The 23,254-nt window shown below is 50.2% G+C and overlaps 5 protein-coding genes across 5 annotated transcripts; 1 reads left to right on the top strand and 4 right to left on the bottom strand.

The window, feature by feature from the left end:
• Positions 1-236: 236 nt before the first annotated feature.
• On the bottom strand, positions 237-714 carry BO97DRAFT_429892 (beta-lactamase/transpeptidase-like protein; the record flags this gene model as incomplete). Its single annotated transcript, XM_025697402.1, has 2 exons — positions 237-523; positions 591-714. 2 exons carry the CDS (start codon positions 712-714, stop codon positions 237-239), a joined length of 411 nt encoding a protein of 136 aa, XP_025545985.1.
• An 877-nt stretch (positions 715-1,591) lies between these two features.
• Positions 1,592-5,250, bottom strand: BO97DRAFT_401263 (3-hydroxy-3-methylglutaryl-coenzyme a reductase). Its single transcript, XM_025694332.1, has 3 exons — positions 4,660-5,250; positions 2,025-4,576; positions 1,592-1,956 (listed from the first exon to the last, which is right to left on the bottom strand). Exons 1-3 carry the CDS (start codon positions 4,972-4,974, stop codon positions 1,674-1,676), a joined length of 3,150 nt encoding a protein of 1,049 aa, XP_025545986.1. The 5' UTR covers positions 4,975-5,250; the 3' UTR covers positions 1,592-1,673.
• A 4,197-nt stretch (positions 5,251-9,447) lies between these two features.
• BO97DRAFT_465653 (type I polyketide synthase) lies at positions 9,448-17,532 on the bottom strand (the record flags this gene model as incomplete). The annotated part of the gene is made up of 7 exons (XM_025699553.1): positions 9,448-15,329; positions 15,400-15,982; positions 16,059-16,575; positions 16,641-16,974; positions 17,049-17,106; positions 17,172-17,258; positions 17,335-17,532. The coding sequence occupies 7 exons, from the start codon at positions 17,530-17,532 to the stop codon at positions 9,448-9,450; spliced, it is 7,659 nt and encodes a 2,552-aa protein (XP_025545987.1).
• Positions 17,533-19,010: 1,478 nt separating this feature from the next.
• BO97DRAFT_465656 (thiamine pyrophosphokinase-related protein) lies at positions 19,011-20,077 on the top strand (the record flags this gene model as incomplete). Its single annotated transcript, XM_025699554.1, has 2 exons — positions 19,011-19,090; positions 19,150-20,077. The coding sequence occupies exons 1-2, from the start codon at positions 19,050-19,052 to the stop codon at positions 20,075-20,077; spliced, it is 969 nt and encodes a 322-aa protein (XP_025545988.1). The 5' UTR covers positions 19,011-19,049.
• A 258-nt stretch (positions 20,078-20,335) lies between these two features.
• On the bottom strand, positions 20,336-21,462 carry BO97DRAFT_429897 (uncharacterized protein; the record flags this gene model as incomplete). Its single annotated transcript, XM_025697403.1, has 3 exons — positions 20,336-20,535; positions 20,577-20,766; positions 21,085-21,462. 3 exons carry the CDS (start codon positions 21,460-21,462, stop codon positions 20,336-20,338), a joined length of 768 nt encoding a protein of 255 aa, XP_025545989.1.
• Between the last annotated feature and the right edge of the window lie 1,792 nt (positions 21,463-23,254).

Genomic DNA, 23,254 nt, shown 5'->3' on the forward strand with positions numbered 1-23,254 from the left:
TAAAACTTAGTATAAATATGTAAGATTTAATTCAAATTATTACTATACTATATATAGCAGAATTATAAGGAGTTTATTTACTGTAAAAAAATAAATAGTTAATTCTTGACTATTGAATTAAGACATATAGTATTAATAACTTAGTATCTGATATTAATTAATACAAGGTATTAGAGATTATATAACCTGCTCCGGCTTATCTCTTTCTTACTGATAGTTTCTCTTTCAGTATTCCCTTAGTCAATTAACTCATTCTTAATCGTTCCTTTCTTTCGTCGTAATCCACCAACAGCGTTAAACTGTTCTAGCACCTTTATTGCATTCAAGTCCGGAAGCAGGCGATTCACTGTCCTATCCAAGGTCACGAGACCGCGCTCCACGCATTGTAGCGCCATAATCGTGGTCAGCAGCTTGGTAGCACTCGCCAGCCGGCAGAGGGTAGCGGGCTGGAAAGGGGGCAGCCGATTGCACTCATCGCGGACCACAGTCCGCGCCCCGAAGCAGCGCGTATACTTCAGAGTGCCTATCGCGCATCTCCATGTTGGAGAAAATATTAATGCCTCTCGAGCAATACAAGGATCCTTCCACACCGCTGAAATCTCGAGCCATGATGACCGCCCCGGGGATCTGCCCTGATTTCACGGCAGTCCAGAAGGCGGTTTCCATCGTGATGACCCTAGCCGAGAGAGCATCTTCGTCACTGATGACCACCATCTTGTTTGTCCAAACAGGAAGGGACAATGAATTTGGTACAGTTGAACACAACCTCACGCAATCTAGGCAGAAATTTGGGGTTGGGGGGAGGGGGGAGTGGCGGCAGCAATCGGGCGATCGGGCGATGGGCATATCGCTGGCTGGATTTCCCCGGTCCTTGCGCTATCGGCCCGTCCCGTATGTATAAGAGCGAGACTCGGGGCTGGAAACCCTCGGTGAGTTTCGGTGTTTACAAGAAGCCCTAGACTAGACTATACTAGCCTATACTAGGCTGTACCAGACTGTCCAGACTGTATTATGTTATATCACACTATAAGATCATACTTTAACAGAACAGCTCAAGTAGATCCAGTTACCAGTCACCGCCCTTAGTTTCGGCGCTAACTATCAACGTATGAAGGACAAGAACCCAGGGTTATAAATATATTCGGAAGGAATACTTCTTTCCACTTTCCCCATGATTAGTAGTATCTAACTCCGGACTACTTCGACAGCAAATAAGGACGCTTGGCTGATGGGTTATGGTTGTTTCTTGAATGGACGGAAATAATTCTAATCGCGTGAGCCCTTTTCATCGAAGCATTATGCAACCATGTAGGCATTGGACAAACCTTCAATGTCGAAGATAATACTAGACCTATTCGTCATCTATAGCATGATACATGAAGTGTAGAATGCAAAAACACCTTTCCGGATGAAAGGGAACAGTAGAAAAAGCGGAACCGAAACCAACCTAACCATTGCTCATTTTTTGTACCTGTAACTGTACCTGCACCCTGGTTCCGGTGATACAAATCGATGACTCTCTATAAATTCTACGCAATCTGTCGGCGTTCAAGAATGTTCAATGCAATACTGTATACACATCGATGGCGCCATGTACAACAGACTTCCCTCAAACCACCGCGCGGCTCTGCCGTCTCCTTCCCAACACAGTGGCCCCCAAGATTTGTGAGGCTTCACTTTTTTGCTGACGCCACTGCACTGCGGTTGTGCTGCATATGAGCATTGACCAAGTGACCAGCCGCTAGAGCGGCGCAAGTGCTTAACTCGCCCGCCAGCACTGCAGCGGCGACAATCCGGGCCAGGCGGCGCGCATTGGCACCAGGGTCGGTGGAGTGCGCACCGCGCACCCCGAGCAGGTCTAACATCGAGCCTTGAGCCTCGAGGATGGTGCCTCCGCCGATCGTCCCGACCTCCATCGAGGGCATTGAGACGGCGATGTGCAGGTCTCCATTGATGCTAGAACAATCCACCGTCAGCACACACTCACACAAAGATACAAGAGGAAAAGAATGAATAAAACCTACTTCTTCATGGTCGTGATGCAACTACTGCTCTCAACATTCTGGGCAGGATCCTGGCCGGTGGCTAGAAACACGGCCTGAACGAGGTTGGAGGCATGGGCGTTGAACCCACCTATACTACCGGCCATGGCACTGCCGACGAGGTTCTTAGCAGTGTTGAGTTCGACTAACGCATCGACCTCCGTCTTCAGGATCTTCCGCACGGTGTCGGCGGGGATCGTTGCTTCGGCGATAACCGATTTGCCGCGGCCTACGATCCAGTTAAGGGCGGCGGACTTCTTGTCGGCGCAGAAGTTCCCTGAGAGTGTAATGGTGTGCATGTCCGGGAACCCGCCCTGCAGGGCCATCGCCTCGAGAGCCTTCTCGACTCCCTTAGAGATCATGTTCATACCCATCGCGTCGCCGGTGGTGGTGCGGAATCGAATATACAGGTAGGTGCCCGCCTGCGCTACAGTCAGGGTCTGAAGGCGCGCGAACCGGCTGGTGGCGTTGAATGCGGTCGTGAGCACCTCATGGCCGACGGACGACTCGACCCAGCGCTGGGCTTCAGCGGCGCGTGAAGCAGAGGGGAACCCCAGGCAGGGCCCCCGTGTCATCCCATCGCCCTTGAGCATGGTCACCGCGCCGCCTCCAGCGTTGATAGCCTTGCAGCCCCGGCTGGCGCTGGCAACGAGCACTCCCTCGGTTGTGGCCATCGGGATAAAGTACGCTTGCCCATCGATCACCATGGGCCCCGCGAGACCGAGGGGCAGAGGCAGGTATCCGATCACGTTCTCACAACAAGCGCCGTGCACGAGCTCGTAGTTGTAGCCGCGATAGGGGAGCAACGACTCTTCGACGCCGCTGCTGAGGCCCTGCGTGGAAGGCGTCCTCGAGACGGCGGCACGGCGAATCCGCACTGCGCGCGTAAATGCTTCCAGTCTAGTCACTGCGCTAGACGATCCCGCTGTTATGCTCTCCAATGTCTTCTCCAAGCTGTACCCCGCGATTTTACCCTGAAGGCACAGCTCCACCAGCTCGTCGTCGGTCAAAGATTCTGCCTCGTTCGATCTGAGCAGAGCCTCAGTCACTTCGGGACTGCGAGAGATGATTTCAGTGGCAGAGGGGGCGCGTGCTAAAGCCGGAGAGGAGCTATCCAGGACAGCTGACTCTTTCTCGGCTCGGGGCAAAGCATACCAACGGGCGGCCTGGATCAAATGATTGTTGAGGATGAGGCTGATAACCAGAGCGCCTATAAGACAGAGTCGGCCTAGCGGGCTTTCCAATCCAGCCAGCACACCATCAAATACGGGGCGTCTAGTGGCTGATACATCATGCTTAGATGATTCAAGGACATACCGAACAGGCATTAGCACTGTCGCACGCGTATCTACTCCCTCGCGGCGCGCTGACAGGTAAATATCGTTCAGACCGTTTGCCGCTACTTTGAAGGGACTGACAGGAGTAGGGGTCAGAGCGGCATGAGTCATAAATCCTCCCATAATGCGATAAAAGAAAGATGACAATTGGAGCACGTTAAAGAGCACGAAGCTACCCACCATCAATAGTTTCCACCGGGCCACGCTTGCAGGCTTGACCTTGTACCCAAAGATTCGAGGGCCATGCTGCGCGTCAGCTTGATGAAGCGCACCGGGGCCCCGGATCCGCGTCACCTCTATTTTTACGCAAAGAATCGTGGCGTAGAAGGTGAACAGAAGAATAGCATCAACGAGCAGGGTCCATACAGCTAGGAAGCAGAAGTGGCCGAGACTTTCCTGCGGCCGGAGTGCCGCTCCGATCACCAACGCGCCGATTTCCAGTAGGTACGACCGCACAATATGCCACCCTTCTCGATCAACCGCGAGTTGAATTGTGTTAGGAATCGATTGGCTCTGACGGTTGTCATCCCCATTGTTGCCACTGGGAGCGGACTGCTGTAACACATTACGCTGGAGTTCTTTAGACGAGTCGAGAACGGTACGAGTAAATTGGATCGGCTTCTCGAAGCCTATAGTCAAAACCAGGAATGGGATACCTTCCCATAGGAGGACCATGTCGACGGGCACGCCGCAGGCAGTCGTGATCCCAAGCCCAAGTATAAAGGCGAATGTGCCAGAGAGTAGGACCGAAGCTGCTAACCAAAACCTCGACCCGAGATGACGCATCGCCCGAAAGAGAGAGACCACGGTTAGATTCATGGCTAGATAACCGAGCCCAATAATCACCAGGTCGACGGTCCCTGCATGTTTGGCACGGTGAAGGAACGAGAGCCACGAGCTTCTGAACCAGCGTCCTAGTGACATGGGACTTCCTTCTCCACGAGGAGACCTAATTGTCCATGTATAATTTTCATTTTCCGAGGCTATGAATTCGACAGCCTCGAGAAAGCCGCTTAGTTGGAAGTATGGAACTCGAAACGCCAACGAGGCATCATCAGAGGAAGTGAAGAAGTTGGAAGTAGGCGGAATTAGATCCGCACCGAGAGACTCGGCGAGCGAATCTGATAGAAGGGAAATACTATTCGCGACAGAAGCATCCGGTAAATTAAGGGTGACAAGGGCCCAGTGGGAGTTCGCCTGATAGATAGCAGTACAAGCACCGTTTGGTCAGCACAAAGAATGATTTGTTAGATCGATGGAGGGAAAGAAGTCTATCATACTTGGTGAAACCCAGACGCCTGAGGCAGGTCCACCTGCCATCTCCAGGAGCTGGTCGCTCCCAGGCGAAGAGTGCGGCTGCCCCAGAGAAAAGACTGGATATTTAAGGGAGCTGCCTCGATCTCGGACCCCAGGCCTACATTAGCAGCCCGATAGGTTCCTTCCAAAACATGAAGATAGGTCGTGGCAGCTGCCAGAGCAGTGACAAGCAGAGTATGAATGGGATATCGACACGCCTGTCCCACAATTGCACGTAACCCTGTAGTGACTCGATGCTGCACCCAGCCAGGACTCGGCCTCATAATCCCAGAACCCATTGTGATGATATCCTTGATTGTGGGAAGCGGGAGATTGTTGAGTGAGTGATTGGGGCTATGAAAGAATAAAGCAAGTACAGGGCTAGCAATATTACATGTCCCTGGTGGGAAACAGAAGAGAGATAATTCAGCTGCACAGGACAACAAAATTAGATTAAGGGCTGTAGTTTTGCCAGCGAGATAAAGAAAAAGAAAAAAAAAAAGAGAGAGAGGAAGGCTATGGGATGGCCGGAGAACGGGGGAATCAAGCAATTCGGGGCTGCTAAACGAGACTAAGGAGAATTGGAAATGGACGAAGCAGGTCAGGCCGGTCGGGGGAGTACGGACGGAGACCAGCAGATAACAATTGGCGCAATATTCTTTTATTTAGGTTTTGTGAAGGAGTTACAACTAGCCCGTTATTAGTCAAGTTGCCACTCGTCACCCCTTTACGTCGTGGCTGAAGATAAGCACTAAGAGACCGGCGGATCTTCTCTACTTTGAACCTGAACCCCAGATGTACAGTATATACGGTATGTATATGTACATCGACAGTCCGGCTATACACATACTTACATGTATGCTGTATTATAACCTTGTCAAATTCAGTATTATTAAAATATTATATATAGTTATATTTTGAGATCTATCATGTTATTTAATATTCTAATCTTTATTATATTGATACTAAAAAGTAGCTCTAATTATATAAATTTATCTATTTAAATAAAATATACAATTATTATGTATATTTTATATTATAACTCTTCAAATATTTTAATTTAGAAATATTCAGATTGTACAATATCTTACTATTTATACTTTATTACTAAATATATTAGAAAACCTATATCAAAAGAATAAAGTGTATTTTATTAACTGAAATTTTTATTAGATAGATATAAATTATAGTATCAACAAATTCCTATATTTAAATAAAAAACTTTTGAATATTCAAAAATATATTAACTAGTCAAACTATTAAAGTAATATTTTATATCTTAAAATCTAATAATTCTACTATACCTTATCTTCAGCCTGCACTACATTGCGGGTTGGTTTAGACTTACTACGAGAGAATGAGATTACTCTGGGGGTTTCCTCAGACCAAGGCATTGCAGCTTCCATCAATGTGGGTAGGGGGTGGGAACACGGGGGGGGATGCCGCACGACCAGGGACAGCCCATTCCAACATGGGTTGAGAGAAACTGCGCATTCCAGCCTCCCGAGTTTTTTCCATATTCTGGAGTAATAACCTAGTTGGTTACCTAGGAGGCAGGATCTGCTAGTCCGCGAGGCTGAACTATCGCGGTGCTATAACGATGCTATAAAGTGATTTTTTCTTTTGCTTATTAATACAGCATAATAATCTAGAAGAGCTTAGCAACACTTTTCCTAGTATTAATCCAGTCTACTGTTCCTGTCCACCTGTAAGATGTACCCTGTTATTATTAATAAAGTACATATTCTCTGCGGGGTAGAGAGATATAGTATAGTAGATCTGTAATTATCTAGTTAATTCTTTGGGTTAAGGCTGCTAGTCTCTGTCTGTACCAGGCTGGAAAGATTATAATTAACTCAGGGCTTCTTACTGTGTAGTACATTTATAGTACCGTTAAATCAAACTGACGAGACCAGGTCAAATCCCTACTCGCGTTCCATAGACTGACGGATGGGAACCCCCAGGATTTACTCGTTATCCGAAATGATTTCTCTAGCTACGCATACTTATTGTAGACTACACAATTCAACTATCTTTGACTTTATATATTCATACGTCCCCCCCTTTATCCCCCACACTTTGTCTGAGTCAATTTCTCAGGTCATAACCACTGCGCTGACGTTGTTATTATATGACCGGCCCTATATTCCGGCATAAGGCTAACCTGATTATGGTATAAATGTGGATATGCTTTTGGTACTCCTGAGTTCTGAGTTTTGGTTCAGCTTTGACCATCCAACCATAACAGGTCATTTGTCAATTTGTTCAGACCAGGGCTGAGTCTGATTTGATGTTTGTTTTTCTTCATTTGCAATCATAAGACGGGGTATTAAGCCGAGTTGTCCAATCTGCTCGCTTATATAGTCCTACTGCGCGGACCCCTCTCCAGGCTCCAAGTTTCACACTAATAACAAAATTGGAAAATACGCGCGTTCCTTTTGTGGCGGCCAGAGGGGCTGGGGCTGCTAATGGGCGCGTGTCCTGTTTACAAAGACATATTTCTATTATTATTCCAAGTTATTATCATAGATACTGCGTACCATCCTTCCTTATACGGCCTCATCAACGAATGGCAGTGACACTGATCGCTTCCGACTCCCACCCGCAGATCTGGCCAAACGGACGAGCTTTCCTCCACTGACTAAAGATATTGTACGACAGAAAAAGTTCTGTATGGGTTTCAATGCAGTACAGTACGTTCCAATCGTCAGTGGATACAAGACCAAGCTCAGCCAGATTTTGAACTTGCCTGGTTGATATAAATTCACTGCTCTGGCCCAATCTCGGCTGCCTAGTTTCGAGCGATGCCAGAAGTCAAGAATAAGACTCGAAACCTGGGATTTGAGGATGTTCAGGAAGCAAGCAGTCGCGAAATTTAACGCATGTAAAGTAGGACTGCGGGTTCATGCCGATGCGGCAGAGGCTCCTTCACCAAGCTCTTGGCAACGGAACTTAGAAGACACCGACCCCCTTGAGCTAACTACCTAGTGCACTTACGTAGCACAAGCCTTTACTAGCTCAGGTATAAATGCCCAAATCAGATCTAGCTTGGTGAAATCCCCTTCTAAAGGTTATTTTGATCCTTTTTCCGAGTTAGCTCCTGGGAAGTCGGATGGAACTGCTTGACAAGATATATAGAGCCTTCATGAAACTAAATCATCTGTTTTGTCATAAATACCTTCTCCGCGCGTTCCTTGCGGTCTAGTCACCCGGATAGTATCCATATCCATACTGGCAGGGTATATACAGTGCAAAATGACCACAGGGCTATATATATTAACTGATAAAATATAAGATATCAATATTAGATTTATATTTTACTAGTAACAGGCCTATTTTATATTATAATTTATTTCTATATTATAGAAGAAGTATATCATGATTTCTATACTTTTGATAGAGATTTAGATCATAAATAATAATATTATTTTTGAAACATCGCATAAAGTATTTATCTAGGATTTATTATTATTTATCTAGTAAATATATATATACAGTATGAGTGCAGTGCTGCAGCAGGATCAAAAAAACAAGGTCTCTGAGTCGGACGGGAGCCGTTGCCCACACCCCAAGTCATGGGAAGAGGTACCAAGTAACACCACCACAATAAGTACTATAACAACCTCTAGCTTAGCACATACGACCACAGGGTGTGGAAAATAGGGCTTCCCGTCCGCTCAGCCGTACTCAAGCCACACGCCGGCCGGTTAGTAGTTGGGTGGGTGACCACCAGCGAATCCCGGCTGTTGTATGTTTTTTTTGTCGCTTTGATTGTTCTTGGCCTAACTGTCGAAACAGGTCCTTGAAATGGGGTGACTGGCACCTTAAGTACTACCTAACTGCATGCATTTCAGGAACAGAGATTCGGCTGGAATAGAATTCAAGTTGGAGGATTTTGTGTCCCACCATTCCCGGCCATATAAATCTTCTCGAATGGACTGGAGAAAAAGCACAAACAACAAAGAGACATGCAAGGAAACCGAGAAAACAAAATGCATAGCCTTCTAGAGCTATAGGTGGCAATTGATAAAACGTATTGGCCGCCGCGCACTATGCATCCCATGCCTTCTCTCACCTACAGGTTTCTCACAACCTAGCAGCTGAACGGATGTACCAGATATGAACCACCCAGTAAGATTATGAGTATGTCAGCGAGGCAGGGTAGATGGAAGAGTCTATGAGCATTGCTCTTCCCGAGTCTTGAAGCCACAGCACGCAAACTAGTCATTAACCGGTCTCGAGAGCTATTTATTCTTCTCTTGCTCCGCTTAGAGTACTGGAAGTCACCTGACAGGGTAATACCTGCAACTGGCATCCTCCTACAGTTATCGAATCTCATTGTATAGCCAAGACATCAATAATAGGTATCTCTGGATCACGTTATTCTCATATCGTCAATGATCTGGTACCTACATGCTACAATGGGATGATTGGTTTGGATCTGAATGCATCAGGACTACTTTAACTGGTGTGTATCTGAAGTCATGTTCACCGCGGCACAAAATCATAATAGCTGCAATTATACGGACCGCCTAAAAGACAAATCCAAGGACTTTCCCCCCTTTTCACTATCACAAAGATTCGATTTGAAGACTCTAGTTGGTCACGTAGGCCGAATTCTCTAATTGTACTTAGATATCCCATGTTATCACATATATCTCGGGGCTATGGAACTTGGTGAGCTTATGAATCATATTGCAGCTAAGCACAATGAGTGCCTTCCAATATGGCAAAGTCTGGTCAAGAGAGATTTAGTCTGAACCCAGAGCTGCTCACTCCTTGCTAGGGTCCTTATTGTACAGCGCAACCACCATTTCCGCCACCTCAGCAATGGTTCGACCCTTCGTCAACTGGAAGACCGAAATATCTACATTGAGCTGGGCGGTGAACCAGTTACGAAGCTCGATAGCGACAAGCGAGTCAACACCCATCCCCGCCAAGGTTTGCTGGGCAGACATCTCTTGGTCAGCCAGACCGAACATGGTCATTAGCTTTTGACTCATAGCCTGCACCACAATATCGATGGCCTCTTGATGAGAGGCTACCCGGCTCAACCGAGTGCGGACACTGTCGTCATTGGCGGGGGTTGGAGATAAGTCGTTTTTCAGGGAATCCCTGTATCTGAGCCCCGCGAAGCGTGCATCTTGCATCCACTCGACATGTTCCCAGTGAGCCCCAGAATCCGTGTTGATACCAGTAACTATGACGGCGGGCGGGGTAGGTGCAGATGGAGTAGAGCGCGAGCAAGAAGACATCAAACAAGAGCATAGGGCCTGCTCGAGCACAGCCAGAACCTCCGCTTCATGCATAGGCTGGAGGCCGATTCGAACCAGTCGCTCCGTAAGTGCCCGGCCACTCTCTGCAGCAACACCAATAGATTTCACTAGTCCCAAGTCGATTGTGACTGCAGGCTTTCCTTGAGAGATTCTGTGCTGTGCAAGCGCATCCTGAAACGTGCCCGCAGCGGCATAATTGGCTTGCCCTGCATTGCCCATAACCCCAGCAACAGACGATAGCATAACAAAAAAGTCTACATCAGAGACAGCCTTATGCAAATTCCAACTGCCCTGTACCTTGGGGCGGAGAGCAGTGTGAAAGTCGTCCGCTGTCATCTGCGAGACAAACATGTCCTTGAGCACCATCGCAGCTTGAATAATGCCTCGAACTGGTGGCATGTTATCCTCCCGACACTTTTGTAAAACTGCTTGGAGCTGACTCTCGTTAGCCACATCGCATGAATGTGGACGGACGACACATCCTCGCTCCTGGAGTTTGGCTACAAATGAATCCGTGTGAGCATTCCGGGACAGGATAATCAAATACCGTGCTCCATGGTCCACCATCAACTCGCAAATCCGTCTTCCAATAGCACCTAGCCCTCCGACAATGAGGTAGGATGCGTCGCACTTCAGACCTATTGGCACACGTCTCTGGCGAACACTGACCATATCCTTTCCAGTCACCGCCACCACAAGCTTGCCGACGTGCTTGCCGCTCTGCATAGTACGAAATGCCTTCTCGATAGCCGAAATAGGGTACTCCGAAATAGGTTCAATCATCTCTATTCTCCTCTGTTCTAGGAGCCGAATAACCTCCGTCAATGCTCGAGAAATCTCAAGGGATCTGGCCTCCTGCCAGTAAAGAATATCAACCGAGGAAAAGGAGACATTCCGCGTAAAGGTCGACATATCCAGTCGGCTATTTTGTTCGAGGTCCTTCTTGCCAATTTCCACGAACCGGCCAAAGTTGGCCAAACAGTCAAAGCTATTCTGAAGAAGACTCCCCGCAAGAGAGTTGAGCACCACGTCCACTCCATTACCGCTGGTGCAAGCATTGATGCCCTCGACAAACCCGCAGTCCCTGCTTGAGAAGACATGGTCGGGCTCGAGCTTGAATCTGTCAATCAAAAACTCACGCTTTGCCTGAGTTCCAGCGGTGGTGAAGATTTCAGCTTCAATCAGTTGAGAAAGAATGATGGCTGCCTGCCCAACACCCCCAGCACCTCCATGGATCAAGACCTTTTCACCTCGTCGAAGCCGAGCAACAGTGTAAAGAGAGATGTAGGCTGTTGTGAACGCCAGTGGGATGGAAGCCGCCTGTTCAAAGCTCAGGGAGTCAGGGATTTGAACGACGTTGGTGCGGGCGGTGCGCACACTCGACGCAAAATGTCCTTTCATGAGGGCGCAAACACGGTCGCCCACTGCTGGCCCTCGTGCCCCCACCCTTACTGCTTTGCTGAGTCTCGTAACCACACCAGCGCATTCAAATCCCATAACTCGATTCTTCTTCAATTGGCCCATGGCAACCATGATGTCACGAAAGTTCATACCGAAAGCTCTTGGTTCGACCTCAATCCAGTCCCCTGATAGTTCAGTACTATCAACTGCGTTCGCCGTACAAGGGTTGAAGTATAGGGAGTCCAGGAGGCCTGGAGTTTGCACATTTAATTGGACTGCAAACCTATCACCTTGGAACGGTCGTAAAACGATAGAATCTTCATCGTCGCCCTCGTGGTTGAAGCTCAAGTGGCGAAGCGCTCGAGGTACATGAATAAAACCATCCCGCTGTGCAAACTCAAAGTCCTTCTCCCGAGCGCCGTAGAAAAATGAAGCATGGACGACAGTTGCAATAGCATGGCAAGACTCAGCCGTCCATGGGTTACGCGAGGGATCGAGGTCCAATGAAACAAATCGCCTGCCGTTACTCTCATTCCTGAGCGTGCGTAGCAGCCCTAGGTGCAGAGCCTTCCATGGATTCAACGACGTCATTGTTGCTCCCTGAGAGACCCAGAGAGCTCCCCTGCTGTTCTGCAGCATGAAGGTCAAGGCTGTAAAATCGTCGTTGGTTATGCGATCAAGCAAAGGGTATTCCACCTCCCCAAGAAATACGCAAATCTTTCCCTCCAGATTAGAAATGTTGTGAAGTGGCTGGATTGAGGTTAGGGAACTGCTCCTACCCCTGAGACTTAGCTGCAAGTTTTGCAACCAGACTGTTGGCGGAAGCGAGCCGGCATGAACCAGAGTCACCTCAGCTCGGCCATCAGTAACAGACGCGGGAGTGTCAGGGGTGGCTGTGGTCATTATGGTACTGATCATATAGAACTCGGCACTGTTGCAGTTGCGGGATTCTAACTCCACCCCGTTGAACCCAGTATCACTTAAGACACTACGCCATAAGTCAGATGGTAGGGAAGGGGTAGACTGCCGCTCTGGCTCTTCGCTGAGCCACCAGCCGGGTAAGAGACCGAAAATGAAGAAGAAGTCAAGCTGATCATTTGTACTTTCCACCAGAATGAGCCTGCCGCCAGGCTTCAACAGCTTCCGCACATTGTTCAGAGTGTGCCGTATGTTGCTCGTGGCATGAAGAACCTGAGACGCCAAGACCACGTCGTAAGATCCGCCTTGAAACCCTTGCGCTTCCGGGTCACGCTCGATGTCTAACTTGCGGAATTCCATCACATCCTGCCATTCCGCGAAACGCTTTCGAGCTGCTTCAAAGAAGCCAGCGGACACATCGGTAAAATCGTAGTGGTCTACCGGCTTGGTGTTCCCCAAGGCGTTCACGACGAGTTGAGTGCACCCCCCAGTTCCACCGCCAATTTCTAGAATGCGAGAGCGTGGGTTTTTGTGACAGCATAGGCGCACGAGTTCACTGGCCTGCGCATTAGACCGACCCATCCTGAAATCCTCCAGGTAGTATCTGGACAGCAGCTGACCATCCATCATCATCTCTAGAGGCTCAATGTCACCGCACAGGATATCAGGTAGCTTGGGACCCAACCGACAGAGCATTTCCCCGCTGATACCTGCAGAAATAACCCTGGACCGGAGGCTTTGTTTTTGCTCTTCATTATCTTGCATCCAGTGCGCGCTGTCTTGCCCTAGCTCTGTACTGGCAGCGCAAGCTAACTGGACTTGCATCCAGCTATAGTATTTCTTGAAGTGACGACTCATCTTCATGATATTCTCCGATGTTAGAGTTTCCACTGCGTCTCGAATGAAGTGTACCGCGCACCGTCGAAGGTCCAGCTGAAGTTCAATCTCTTGAGTATGAATGTCAGAATTTAGAGTCTTTTCCAGCCATGTTAAATTGACCAAGCTAATGTCGGGAGCCCAATGCCATGAGCTACAAGAGCTCTTGTGTTGGATTGGGCCTTGCCTATACCCGTCAAGACTAGCCCCCAACGACTGAAATGTAAGCCCTTCAAGCTCGATCAAAGCCCCTGCGCCCGTATCTGTCTCAGAAAACACGGCCACATTAGCTGTAAGTAAACTTGGCCCTTGATCCTTCATCTTGGCCTCCGCGCGCAGCTTATCCCCTGCCCCAAAACTGGCGAGACGGGCGTGTATCTTCACGCAGTCCACACGATTGGGTATCATGGCGGCTTGCATACGTGTCCCAGCAAACGGAAGTATAGTGATAGCAGCCTGGAAAGCTGAGTCTAATGTGGTTGGATGCACAACGTGCCGGCTTTGATGAGCGTGTGGCATAGCAGCCGCCGTGTCGGCAACGGACAAAGTGCACCACGATGTCTGTTCATCGCGTTCAATGCGCACAATATTCTGGAAGAAGGGCCCGAGACAGATTCCATTCGAGTGCAGGGAAGCCCAGAAATCTTGCGGTGTTGTCTTTCGGCTCCATGGTGGCGGTGTTCGTCGAATCGACGAACCGCGGCGGGCATCATGATCGACCTCCATGCGAATTCGTCCCGTACAGTGCTCCGTCCAATCATCCTTCTCACCGGTGATTGAGTGGATCGAGAAAGTGTGCCATTCCCGCAATCCAAGACTACTATGATCGGCTGTACGTATGGTTAAGCGCAAGTCCACCCCTTCGTCACCGTCCGCGGGTAGCATCAGTGCCTGGGCCAGATCCACATCATGCAAGATGTAACTTAAGCTGGCGTTGTCATGACCAGGGGAGAGAAGCTGAGAGAGCCCGTCAATAGCCATACTGATGAATCCAGCGCCGGGGAAAACGATGCGCGAGCCCAGGACGTGATCGCATATCCATGGCACATCTGAGACCCGAAGCACATTTTGCCACGAGTGCGCAGATGGAGGACACAAGGGCTCTTTCAGTCCAATTAGCTCATGCACAGGAAGATTGCGCCCTCGTGCAGCTCGACTGATGCGCGGCTCTTTCCAGTACCTGGTTTGGTGGTTCCAAGGATATGTAGGCAGATCATACAGTACCTGGACTAGGGCTGCTTCCTTCCCCCGTGGAAAATTAACCGCATTCAGATCGATGGTATAGCCATCCTGCCAGAGCCCCAGAGCGAGATGGTGCATGGTGCTCAAAGCGCTCTTTCTACGTGATAGACAGGGGAGATAGGATACTTGCAACGCGGCGAGCTCTGGTAGCTGCTGCATGATTTGCTTAATTGGACCACCTAGGGCCCCATGGGGACCAATTTCGATTATTGTGTCGACCTCTTGCATTTTGCGTTTCCCGTCGAAGCACATCTCGCGAAATGCGGATTCAAATTCGACAGGCTCGAGCATGCATTGTATCCAGTGCACCGGGTCCCGGAGATGGTTCAGATTGTCTAGGCGTCTCCCAGTTCGGGGAGACGCATAAATGACGTCGCGAGGAGCCTTATTGGTATCAATTGGGTCCATCTCGAGAAGCTCTGCCAGGGTATTCCGAATATGGTCTGCCATCGGCCGCATGTGCTCCGAGTGGAACGCTTGGGTGATATTCACTCGTCTTGCAAATATTTGGTCGGCATTTAACAACTTCTCCAATTGAGCAATCGCAGACAAATCACCTGATACAGTCACGCTAGACGGACTATTGATGCATGCGACAACAAGGTGGTTCGTTTCATCACGCACTTGTGCGATATACTCACTAACCTCACGGCGACCTAACCCCACAGCAAGCATGGCCCCCTTGACTCTCGACGCCGACGATAGCCCCGTTGGCAGGCAGGCGCCACGAAGATAACTCATCCCAATGGCGGCTCGGGCTGTTAGTGCACCGGCCGCGAAGGCTGCAGCTGCCTCGCCGCTGGAGTGACTGGTTATCGCTGTGGGTTGTATATTCCACGACCAAAGAAGCCGAACGAGTGCAATCTGGATAGCCGTGGACAGTGGCAGGGTAAACTCTGCCTCGCTCACGCAACTTTCAAGCTCACCGCGGCGAAGTTCATCTAGAGTCATGATAAACAAGTCAGTATCATAGCATGTGCCCTCATGGATGTTGAGTTCCGCAGAATGTACCTAATATAGACCAGCGCGCTCCCATGCTCTTGATGTGGTCATCGCCCTCGACAAGACTCTCCTTGAAAATAGGGTACGCATCAATCAACTCTCGACCCATTGCATACCATTGTGCTCCCTGGCCAGTGAAAACCCAACCTAGTCTCGCTTTCTCGGCTGATCTCCGAAGTTGCGTCCTTCCGTTATCGAGATTGGAGGCAAGGGTCGCCAGACTCTCTGCCACACAAGCTGCCTTCCATGGGAACTTGGAGCGACGAGAAGCTAGGGTGTACGCCATATCTGCAAGGAATTGTTGCTCATCCACCGGCCTGGCTTGGCAAAGATAGGCACGCAGCCTCGATATCGTCCTCCGGCAACTGTGCTCATCCTTGGCACTCAATACATATATCCGGCCCTGCTGCTCGGCCTCCGCCTGGCTGCCATGAGGCTGAACGGAACTGTTTCCCTCCCTCAGCGAAGGCTTGCTCATGGTTTCATAACGCTCCACAATTGCATGAGCATTTGCACCTCCAAATCCATAGTTATTGATTGATGCACGACAAATTCCATCTACCGGAGGCCATGTTTGACATTTTGATACAATCTTCAAGTTTTGCGATGAATGAGCCGAGAGCTCAAGCCTAGAGAGGCTGGAAGTTGGGGAGGTCGGAGAACATTACCTGGATGTTTTTATCCTTCAGCCACGCCATGTTCGGTTTCAGGAACGTTGCGTTGGGTGGTACAATCCGCTTTTCCAGCGCCAAAGCTACCTTAATCACACTTGCCAGACCGCTGGCACCTTCAGTGTGTCCAATATTAGCTTTCATGCAGCCAACAAGCAGAGGTTGCTGGGCTCGACTGAATACAGCTGCGATGGCTGCTAGCTCGAGTGGGTCGCCGGTCGGAGTGCCCGTTCCATGAGCCTCCACGTACGCTGTCTCTCTCGAGTCCAGCCCGGCTTTTCGGTAGCATTCTCGAATCAAGTGCTCCTGCGCCTCGTCGCTTGGGGCACCGATGGTGGGCACCTTTCGGCCATTTTGGTTGAGCGCGGTTTCGCGGATGACTAGACGAATGGGGTCCCCATCCCGCAGCGCATGGGGAAGAGTCTTCAAGATAATGGCCGCCACTCCTTCGCCTCGACCATATCCATTAGCTCTCGGATCGAACGAGTACGATATTCCCTCTGGCGATAGGACACTGGTCTCAGCGCGAAACGATTAGCTTCAGAGCCGCCTTGGTAACTGGGATCGCAAATCACTAACTTCACATTGGATAGCGTGATAAATGCATTCGAGTTCAAGAGCAGGTTTGCTCCGGCCACGATAGCTATCGCAGATTCACCCGCTCGTAAGCTCTGAATAGCAAGATGCATTGCAGTCAGAGTGGTGGAGCATGCGGTGTCGACTGTGACACTCGGCCCGTGAAGATCATAGAAGTGGGAGACGCGATTCGCGAACATTGTTTTATCAGTGCCTGTGAACATGTATCGCGGAAGGCTTTCTGGGCTCCGATGAAGTGAGTCCGTGTAGTCCTGATACATGGCGCCCCCAAAGACCGCTGTATTCGAGCCAGCCACACCCTCGAGAGGTATCCCAGCTGCGATGTTGAGATTGTTAAATCGGCTTCGAACGCTGGAAAGAAAGGGGTTTTCCTCAATAACAAACACGTACCGGCCTCTAGTGCTTCATAAACCACTTCGAGTATCAGTCGGTGCCGAGGATCCATACACTGGGCCGCAATGTTAGCCCTATTTTGGTTTTGATGTCAACACCAAGCATGAGTACTGTACACACACTGGCAACTTCACCCGTCATATTGAAGAACCCGGCATCAAATAGAGCCGGATCTTCGTCTAGAAATTGGCCACCCCGGACGTGCATCTACCAGCAATCGACGTCTATAGCTTAGCAAACAGCTGTGGGGGTGGGAATACTCAGGATTATCATTCATACTAACCGATCCTAATCGTTCGCCATTGGGGTGGTAGTTACCGTTGACATTGAATCTCGAAGCTGGGATCTCAGAGCGAGTGCTTCGTCCTTGCTGTAGCAATTTCCACAGTTTCTGTGGATCGGTTGCACCCCCAGCAAATCTGCAGCCCATACCCACAACAGCTATGGGTACAGGCTTGCACGAGGTTGCCGTGTCTGCCATTGTAGCTGATAAATCCGCAAACGTTTCTGAGTAAACCTGACACGTTCTACTTTTGCCACCGGATACCTGAGTATGCTGCGATTGAACGTGACTTTGGATTTCCGCAGGGCGCGCAGTGCGTTTGAGGGCGTCAAAAGGGTGCCCGCCACGGTAACGAGTAGTGTAGCCAGAGGCCGACGCTTGAGAATATGGCCTCCTCGGACTTGGAAACAACCCTCAATCAGCACTGAGCTTAGCACTGCATTGTGTGACTGTCAGCGAGGTGACATAGCTAGGCCACAATAGCCCCGTTTGATTACGCCGAGCCGAAACGCCGTCTCCGGGCAAGTTAACACTCACCTACTGATTTTGGTAACGGGGCGTATGTACATGAAGAGTAATAAAGACAAACCAGACCGCCAGTGAAGCAAATGAGATACATTTCGAGTCTAATGGAGCGATAAAACGCGAGTAAACCCAAGCATGTGTGTGAGAGGATAGAACCACCAAGGTGGAAGGGTGAGCGGAGCCATCATTGGCTTGAGGAAAGTGCCATCGGCGTAAGGTTAACGACCACCCTACAGATTATACTATACTGTACACATGTTTATAGCTTAAAATGATCGAAACATAGTCGCATTATACACCCGATCTGACCATCGGAGGGATATACAGCACCGAAACCCATGTGCCTGATGCAGTCAGAAGGGATGCTGTACTTGTGCAGCAAAGCAAACACGACAATTAGGGCCTGAGAGCCGTCGGCTAGCAAGAAATAATGATCAGTCTGTGTCCAGGCACTCGCTATAATTCCCTGACTGGCCCTAGTGCAAGCCATCTTGGAGGTCCAGTGCTAGCAGAAGCTTTTCGGAGATATGAAGGGTGGCACGGAATGTTTGTAAGACGCTTTGTAACAGAGACCAAGGAGATAAGATTGGCTCTTCATAACAAGTAATCATGCGCGTCTTCTCGCACTGACATGCATCAGTCTGTTACATGTATTCGATGCATGCGCAGAAGAACCTCCGAACGAATAAAAGACAGTCCGCCGTGCACGCAGTACGGTATATCTAGCGCTTGTTCCATCCAAGAACTCAATCTTGACTTTCATCCCTTGCTTATTCTCTTCCATGACGTGCCACAACACTAACCATCGTTTTTTGTTACAGAAAAGCTTGTTCCAGTCAACCAAAATTTTAGCTAAGCTTGAAAATACTAATTCAAGAAGAGAAAGTCCTGGAATGGAACCCATTTCCGTCTTGGTTAGAGAAATCTCTCGGAGAAATCCCTAATATAATTCTCTCCTCGTCATAGAGAAATGGTGACATAAACATCTTCACCTCGCACAAATACTGATTGAGGCGTGGAAAGAGAATCGATTTTGCCTATTCATTTCTCTCTGGCTGCGGGGGTTGGGGAGTGGAGACGCCAAACACGCGGCCCTATAAAGCCCCTTCTGCCGCGGCCCGACGGACTTTCCCCTTAGAATTGACTATCTTGGCAAGTTTACAACCCCAAAGACAGAAGCAAAATACAGCATGTCAAGCACCATTCTAGAAGTAGTCAAAGCATGCGACAAGTAACCACACCAACCTACTCCATCCTTCAATGCAATTCCCAAACTAACATCCAAAACAGTTTCATCCAACCCGGCCAACCCACCACACACCCACGAGCCACAGAGAACAGCTACGCCTTCCGCGTAAACGGCTGCAGTGCTACACTGGGCCACATCCTCCGAGAAACCGTGGAGAAGATCCAATGGTCAGGGTGGTGGACGATCGACCACACGGAACGTATCGTGACCCTAGCGACGGCGGCGACCGCGACCGCTGCGGTGCGCTCGCGCATAGTCGCGGAAACACTGGCCGCCACGCGCGAGCGCTCCGTGATCTCGATGCTGGATCAGTGGCGCGAAGAGCCCTTTCCGGTGTATGGGCCGGACGGGAATGTCGTGCTGGAGGTCGAGCGGTGCGCCAGCGCCTTGTTCGGGATCGTGACGTACGGGGTGCAGCTGGTCTGTTATGTGAGGGACGAAGGGACGAGTTGTCTGCGCGTGTGGGTGGCTACGAGGTCGCCACAGAAGCAGACGTACCCTGGTATGCTGGACTGCACGGCTGCGGGCGGGCTTGTGGCGGGCATGACGCCGATTGAAGCGCTCGTCTGTGAGGCACGGGAGGAGGCTTCCCTCTCGGAGGATATGGTTAGAGGAGGGGTTAAGTCTATGGGTCATCTTAGCTACTTCCATGTCCGCGGGAGGAGCGCTGGGGGAGAGGTCGGTCTCCTGCAGCCTGAGGTCGAGTATACGTATCAACTCGAACTAGACGCAGGCGTCGTCCCGACGCCACGAGACTCCGAAGTGCAGGGGTTCAGTCTCTGGACGGTCGAGGAGGTGCTTGTTGCTCTGAGGGCGGGGCGGTTCAAGCCCAATAGTGCGGTGGTGATAGTCCAGTTTCTCATGCACCATGATGTTATCACCCCGGAGAATGAGCCGGCCTACGCGGAGATATGCTCTCACTTGCATCGCAAGCTTGATTTGCCTGTGTTGATCCAGCCGTACCAATGACTCTCCTCGCTTGTCGAGGCAAGCGTTGCTTGTATTGACTTATGAGTACATTAACGGTTCTTCCAAGGACTGATTAACTGTCTTATTCTAAGCCAGGCGCTCTCCAGATCCTAGCATTACCGACAATTCCTTCTCTCGCGCCGCCCTCCGGCGCGGCAACACAATAGCCATCCCGTCCGCCTCCATGCAGGGGAGTCTCACGAACTGGGGACGTCCAAGCATACCCCCGAAGTCCATCTCGTAGAGGTCGAGATCCGATCAATTGGTGATAGTCAGGTCCCGCGACCCGAACATATCCCTGCCCACAAAGAGCCTTCGATAGTCCTCCATGAAGTCGACAAGACCGTAGGCCTCGGCGATGTACCGCGAGTTGACCCGGGCAGGCGACTGCGACTCCGCTATGCGGTCACAGATGGTGGCGAGTGCACGGACCGGATCCTCATCCGCGCTGGCCAGGGCTCCAACCGGATAATGTGCCAGGGTTAGACCACGGTGTTACCGAGATAGGGATGTTCGGGGCCCGGAAAGCCCTGGTAGAGGCGTTGGCGGTCGTTGATGGCTGTCACCAGTCGACTCGGTTCGTTGCTTTCCAGGGCTGATGGGTGGTGCCGGCGGCGGGTGCGCACCCGGGTGATGCTCGTCCAGAGCAGGGCGTAGATCACGACGTTGGTGGTCGGTGCCTTTGTCGTCTACTTGCGTAGCACCTCTTTAAGGACATTGATCTAGTGAATTGAGATTGTCCAGAGTTATGATGTGCATGGGGCGGATTCCGAGGGAGAGCGGGTGGTTGATTGGAGTATTCGGGGTGCAGTGCCAGGAGCTCTCCAGTCGAAAGGGATGAGATCTCTTGTGTATCCGATGATAGTGCTTTGAATAGTCGCTGAACTCTCTGCTGAGGTGCATTTAAGTACTCCTCATACCGGGTTTCGGTAGCATTTCTAGCTCACAGTCGTACTAGTTCGGAAAATCCGGCTGCATCGACGGCATTGTGGTGTAAGCAGACAAACGCCCACGCCTCGGTCGGCGAAGCGGAAGAGACTGGCGGCGAAGACTGGGGCCGCCGTCGCGAAAAGATTGTCGTCAATAATGCTTGGTACTGGCCAGACCTTGGATGGAATAGTTTCCATTGAAAACCCATGCGGAGACAGGATCGCGTACGACGCAGCTATCGAGCCCTTGTCGACCAAGGTCGGTGCATTGCCTTCATGGGAACGGATCTCAAGAGAGGCCTTGTGCTGGTTCGATGTGCTAGGAAAGACTCGACCAGATAGCCAAGGCACTTGCTTCAAAAGCTTATTAAGACCATGCTGAAGATGCTGCGTGATCGGTGATGTTGATGCTGCTGTTTGAAATACCAGAAGAACCCTAATGTAGGTTCGCGGCATAGACAAATCTAGAGGAGCCAGCATCAGTAAGTGTTGCCCGCCATAACCCACTTTAAAATCTAGAGGTCGTTGGGATCTGGGATTGAGAACAAGAAAGAAACTTAAACTAGATGGGAGAGCTTGACTATATTGACAGGCTTGGATCTAAATCCGACTGCCCGGGCCCACAGGCCCGACCACGCGGCTGGCCGGGACAGGAGTATAGATGAAAATAGAGCCAATTTCTCTACAGAGACATCGCTGGAGACGGGTACACAGTCAATTAGTGAAGCTTAGATTATGATCTTTGCCTAGTGGCACTATACGCTCTTGGCTTGCAGGGGAAGTCAACGGAAGTAACAGCATGCACGTACATATGTGCGTAAGCGTTGCTGTCTCCTAAAGACACCGGCCTAAAATATAAGAGCATGTAGATTTCACTTCTAGCTCTCCATGCAATCTGCTCTGCCTCCTTTGATAGAGATCGTTATGCAATCTCGACCCAACAAATTACAGGCAACGATCAGTCACTTTGGCATCGCCTCCAGTCGCGGTCATTGTTTTGCTCAATTTCTCAGTATGTGTTGATAATTGCTCCTTCCAGATGCCTTGTCTTCTTCATGGATACCGCGAACATAGGCATTGCTTATAACTTGGACGACGTGCAATAGCTCACTTCACAGTAGGACCAGATCAACCTCCAAAAGGAGGCTACTCAGCTCAGCCAGTAGTATGCTTCTTCCAGTACACTGAACTAACGCTAGAGGATAGACTTACTATCAACGGTCACCAGTACTAAGTTCAATCACTCTCACATGAGGGGGGGAGTCTTCCTGCCTCCCGCATCTTCCTCTCGAGAGGAACTACAATAGACCATATGTTTTGCTTGCCCAGATATCGACTGGTTGGATAGAGATGGGAAGATGGAAATGTTCGCAAACCAAGCTATTACTACTTCTAATCTACATCCCCACACAACTATACCCCAAGTTCCTTGATCATCATCGACAACTCGTCGATATTCCCAGCCTTTATATACTCCGCTACCCGACATCTACCCGGAATGCGCGCCGAAGCCTGACCCTAATCTCGATGATCACCAACGAATCGACTCCCCGTAATAAGTGCGTGATAAACTCTGTACCTTTTCTCTCATTCATCGGCCCTCCAAATAACACAAAATGTGCATTCCTCTCAGTCAATACATCTACTCTACTATCCTACCAGTGACGAGACGCTATGCCCCGCTCAAATATTAAGCATCAGACCCTCCGGTGTCTGATCATCAGGCACGGCGTAAATGCCGTGGCCCCAGTCCAAATGGTCCACGAACTCATTCCAGTCCGAACATAGCCAGCTGCACAGGATGCAAACCAGATGCCCGTGTTCCGGAAGATGTGGATGCCACCTCTCAAGATGGCGCATCAACAACGGGCGAGAATTAAAGTTCACCGCACACACAGGACAGCACCGGGCCAGCTCGGGATGGGTACTTCGCCGATGTAACCGGAGTCGCTTGCTCGTGTGGTAAGACACCTTACACCTGTAACACCAATAGAATTGAGTCTCGTGCATAACCTGGTGATGCTGCCGTAAGGCCGCAGTATCGCTCGCGACATGGCCACAGGTGTTGGCGCTCGCATTTCCATCACTGTTGCGGTCCCCGTTCGCATGCGCATCCCCGTTCGCAGCTTCCGCATTAGCAGCATTAGCAGCATCAGCACCAGCACCAGCACCAGCACCAGCACCAGCACCAGCACCAGCACCAGCACCAGCACCAGCACCAGCACCAGCACCAGCACCAGCACCAGCA

The sequence above is a fragment of the Aspergillus homomorphus genome, assembly GCF_003184865.1.
Source record: "Aspergillus homomorphus CBS 101889 unplaced genomic scaffold BO97scaffold_85, whole genome shotgun sequence".
Classification (NCBI taxonomy): domain Eukaryota; kingdom Fungi; phylum Ascomycota; class Eurotiomycetes; order Eurotiales; family Aspergillaceae; genus Aspergillus; species Aspergillus homomorphus.

Bases quoted from the DNA above. Each gene is read 5' to 3' on its own strand.
- BO97DRAFT_401263 (XM_025694332.1), bottom strand. From the start codon at position 4,974: ATGGGTTCTGGGATTATGAGGCCGAGTCCTGGCTGGGTGCAGCATCGA. The intron at 4,577-4,659 runs GTATGATAGACT...GCTATCTATCAG, and splicing joins AGGCGTCTGGGTTTCACCAA to GCGAACTCCCACTGGGCCCT. The intron at 1,957-2,024 runs GTAGGTTTTATT...GGATTGTTCTAG, and splicing joins TGCATCACGACCATGAAGAA to CATCAATGGAGACCTGCACA.